This window comes from Mastomys coucha, unplaced genomic scaffold (genome assembly GCF_008632895.1).
Source record: "Mastomys coucha isolate ucsf_1 unplaced genomic scaffold, UCSF_Mcou_1 pScaffold9, whole genome shotgun sequence".
Classification (NCBI taxonomy): Eukaryota; Metazoa; Chordata; class Mammalia; order Rodentia; family Muridae; genus Mastomys; species Mastomys coucha.
In genome coordinates, this window is record NW_022196915.1 from 42,664,958 (window position 1) to 42,669,688 (window position 4,731).

General features: G+C 46.6%; 1 protein-coding gene across 1 annotated transcript; it reads right to left on the bottom strand.

Annotated features, from left to right (window-relative positions):
* Positions 1-285: 285 nt before the first annotated feature.
* On the bottom strand, positions 286-2,282 carry LOC116084529 (granzyme E-like). Its single transcript, XM_031361589.1, has 4 exons — positions 2,180-2,282; positions 1,393-1,541; positions 918-1,176; positions 286-536 (listed from the first exon to the last, which is right to left on the bottom strand). Exons 1-4 carry the CDS (start codon positions 2,280-2,282, stop codon positions 415-417), a joined length of 633 nt encoding a protein of 210 aa, XP_031217449.1. The 3' UTR covers positions 286-414.
* Positions 2,283-4,731: the final 2,449 nt, after the last annotated feature.

Below are 4,731 nucleotides of genomic sequence, written 5' to 3' on the forward strand. Positions count from 1 at the left end.
AAAAAAAAAAAAAGAAGGCCAGGAAGGTTTACATACCAAACTCCATGCAGCCAGAAGTATACAGTGAGAACCTATCTTCAAAATATAAACAAAGAAAAACACCCTACCTCCTACCATGTATGGGTGATAAACATGTGGGAATTATGTGGCCTGAAGTTCCAGTAAGAGGAGGGGTTGGGGAAGGAGGCGGAAGGAAACCCCAGAAGTGACAGGGGAGGTCTGCCTGGACCAGCGAGGTGCACAAACCATGAAGTGGCTGACACAGCAAAGAACTTCAGTCAAATGCACTCTGGAGGTTATTTATTATGAATTTTCAGCCTTTGTTGCCCACTCCACGTGGTTCTTGCCTGAGTTCAGACAGGCTGGTCGGGCACAGGTGGTTTAACACTTGTTAGAGGAGCTTCATGTTTCTGCTTATCCATGGCAGGAAGTGTACAACCTTGAGAAGATTCCTGGAGAGATCCTATTTTCTTTGACATAAGACAAAACTCCATAAGCTTTGTTGTCATACACGAGGGGTCCCCCAGAGTCACCCTGTGGGCAGACAAAGGAAGAACTTAGTTTGGCTCCCTCTGGCTCTGTTCTCCCCACCACCTCCTGGCAATGCTAACTTTAGATCAGGGCCAAGACAGGTTCTCCCAATTCCCTCAGTACCAGAGGTCCAGGGAGGCCCCACTTTTCCTTGTATCCCAGTCCTAGACTTTCACTGAAGTCCTCATGGATGCCCTGAGATAATTTATCCTTTTGGGGATGACAGAATTTTTTCAAGCTTACACTCTTGAGTCACCCACCCAAGAGACCAAAGCTGAGTTTGGAGCTGTCCCTTCTCTGAGCTGAGGCTTGAGAGCTTGGCTATTCTCCCAGGTCTCTTCTCAACTCACCCTGCATTTTGTCCGTTAAATGCTTGAAGCCCATCTTGAATGCAGCCTGCATTTTCTTTAGGTTTCCAGCACAAATCTCTATAGTGTTAAAATAGTGACGGAAGCGTTTTTTGCATTCCTCATCCTCCTGGATGATCAGTTCAGCCTCTTGTAGGCGGGCAGATCCTTTAGTGGCATTGATGGATATGTTCCCCCAACCAGCAAAATGACACTCTTGTCCTGGCTTTACCTGGGCATGGTGCCTGGGCAACTTGATGGGCCTCACAGCTTTAGTTCTCTTGGCCTTACTCTCCAGCTGATAGGGAATTGGGAGGAGAGACCAGCACAGCTAGGAGCCTGCTAGCCCGAGACTCTTTCAAAGTCAGGAGGGATAAGAGGCAAGATGCAGGACCAGAGCAGGAGGGAATGGTTAGCCCTGCACCAAGCAGAGCACTGACACACTGTGAGAGACGGGGGGGTGAGAGAAAAGGAGTGGGCAGAGGAGTGTAGGTGAGAGGGTATCAGGTCTCACCTTTAATAGCATGATGTCATTGGTATGGTCCATGTGATTATATGCTGGGTGGGGAATAGCTTTTGCCACAGGGATGATCTGCAGTGTCTTTTCCTGAACTGCAAGGTTGTGGGCTCCCAGCTTGACTATCATTGAGCTGTGGAGAGAGCAGAGTGGAGAGGAGAGTTGTGGAGTCAGTCAGAAAAGATGCAGTCCAGGAGCTGTGAAATGCAGGGTAGGCAGGGTGGGGCTCTAGCTGAGGGGACTTGAGGACACAGGAGGGCCTCAGGGTCAGATCTACTGCTCTCTGCTTCTCAAGGACATGGGACTCCTGGGTGCTCCCTCTTGCATCGAGACAACGTTCCATAGCCTGTACTGTGTTTTGTTTTGTTTTTGTTTTTTGTTTTTTTGTTTTGTTTTTGTTTTTGTTTTCGAGACAAGGTTTCTCTGTATAGCCTTAGCTGTCCTGGAACTCACTCCATAGACCAGGCTGGCCTCGAACTCAGAAATATGCCTGTCTCTGCTCCCAAGTGCTGAGATTAAAGGCATGTGCCACCACTGCCCGCCTGTATTGTGTTTTAATGTGAACTTTCAACCTCAACCACTGCTTTAGTTTGGCCAGTGTAGTTGATCAACTCAAGTGTGCTGCTGGCTCTGATCTCTCACCCTTGGCCCTACATTTGCCTCTCATCTCACTCCCATTTTCACAGTCCTTCCTTCAAGAGAGCTCACATGGGATCATCTGCAATAGAGGACAGAACCTCCTGTGGGGAACTCAGTAAACATGGGCTAGCTGCTTCTCCTCACCTTCCGTTGCAGTGAGCAGCTGTTAGCACGAAGTTGTCTTGAACCAGGAAGCCTCCACAGGCACTCTTCTTTCCATCAGTGTTCAGAAATTTAACATATGCCATGTAGGGGCGGGAGTGGGGCTTGATCTCATGGCCCCCGATGATCTCCTCTGAAATTAAAACACAAAGGCTAGACTATGGTGTGGAAGCAATAGGGTTCGAAAGGAGATCTAGGGAGGGAGCGATTGGATGTCAGACCTGCAATCTGCCAAGCCTGTTGCAGAGAGGATTCGTGCATATAGAACACTTATTGCTGACTCTTAAGCCTCAGAGCCATGTTCTGAGAAAGGGTGGGTAGCACTTGTCTTCCAGCCCCTGCTTTACAAATACATGGAGGGGTAAGCTGTGACTTCACTGTGTAGAGGCTATAGGAGTTCTACAAATATCCATGTTGGTTTTTGATTGTTAGTGAGTCATCCTAACCCCTGTAGAATTAGAATGTTGTGCCTAACATATCTTGGGTGCCCAGTAGATGCTTTTTGCTGCATCAGTGAATGGCTTGTAGTTATCTAGGGGTTTGGTGTGTCAGTGCTGGTGGAATTCATAGCCAAGAACATATTGGAGTAGTTAATGTGCTGTCCCAGATGGGAGTAGCTGGGGACCTGCAGAAGAAAGGGAAAGGCCAACTAAAACTAGCCTGCAAAGCTGGTGAAGTGTGCAGTACAGGATCTCGTCAGCCTGGGCCTCTGTCTTCTGCAGGGCTGAGAGTGGACTTAATGAATGATGCTAATTTTCTTGAGCTGGTAGCCATACCCAATGGCCAGTTCATCATTAACGCCGCCTTGTCCTTTGGCTAAAGTTATGATGCACATTTTTGATCTTTGAATTTCTTGCCACATCTTTTTCTAAAGATGATCCAGTCTTCATGTGAGGAAAAAGGCCGGGAGAAGCTACTACATTTCTGAGAACACCTCCCTTCCTCAGACCTTGTTGAGAATCTAACCAGTGTCAGATTTCCAAATCTGGGTTTGGTACCTGAGGTTCAGAAAGCTCCTAGGTTCAGTGCCAGGACTGTTTCTGACTATTGCTGGACAGAAAGGCAGCAGAGTTTTCTTGGGATGGCACCTCTGGGACAGGGTTGGTAACTCACCTGCTCCAGCTCAAAGTGTCAGGAGAAGGGTCAGGAGAATCAGGACTGGTGGCATCTTCCCAGGAAGGCTGCTCAGGATGGGGGAGGGCAGAGGAGACACAGCTCTTAGAAGGGAGGAAGGAGGTATGGGCTCAGGGACCTCAAAGGCATTTTAAACCTATGCACCTCTGCTTCTGGTCGATGTCACATTACTTAAGGAAGTATTCTGGTTTGGGTAAAAATGACACTGTCACCACACTGACATCCTATGAGCTAAGCTCTGGTAAAGGTCAACAGTTTAGAGGGTTAGAGGCTGTGGTTGAGGATGTCTGAGAGCCTAGGAAGTTCACAGTGAGCACACAGAGACAAGTGTGTCCTTTTTTATGGCTAACACTCTTTTGCATCTGGTAAGATCTCTTTGGGTTCTTTTCTTTTTTTCCTTCCTTTTTTTTTTTTTTAAATTCTACTGACAACCAATTTATCCTAACAATAGTTATAGCAGCACACTACAAATACACTCACAAAGTTACCCAGGACTTAGTCACAGTTGATACTGAGCCATATCTGCTGGGCAGTATTGCATCATGGCATTAATCTTTAGGACAACTGATCATACTGTGGAAATATCTGTTCAAATAATCCGATGGATTAATCTGAACTCACTCTGACTCTCCAGGAACTCCTAGGAAGTCACAGAGAAATCTCAAAGCAAGTGTTTGCCCTGTCTCTGCTGATCACATGTTGCTGTCTTACATAGTTAAGTGTAATGATGGATCACAAACGACAGGTATGCTTTATCCTTTAACTAGGTATTGTCATTTATCTCTGGGGCAAGAGCTTGAGGACTGGGTTCAAAGGTCAGTTAAGATCAGATCAGCATTGGCTTCCCTGATGATGACTCGAATGGTATGTTGTACAACGCTGTTAAAGGGCAATCATGTGAAAGGGCCCAGTAGCCCCCATGATTAGATGCTTGGCAGGGTAGAAACACTCACCCCTTGCTTGTCATTTCCTGTAAAAATTTGTCCCTATGAGTGTTCGGGGCTTTGCTTTTCTCCACTGAAATTGTCCTGTGGGTTGACAGTGAGTTAAGCTCAGGCTTGAGTTTGTAAATAAAGACCCGAGTGTGATTGTGTACGATCAGCTCCTGATTGGTCTTTTGTTGTTCACGAATGCTTCCTGGTACTATATTCTCTGAGCACAGGCGTGTGCATGTGCGTGTGCGTTTGTGTGTGTGTGTGTGTGTGTGTGTGTGCGTGCTTCCAGAATACTCACAGAGCTACCCGGATCCTGATTTCCTATCACTACTTCATGGATCTCAGATACTTTAGCATCTTCTCCTGTCATATTTTGGGACCAAGGGACATTGTTATTTTTAGTTGTGAACTAATCCTAATATTAACTGGATCAAAATTCATCATCTATTCCACTCTTACGTAACCT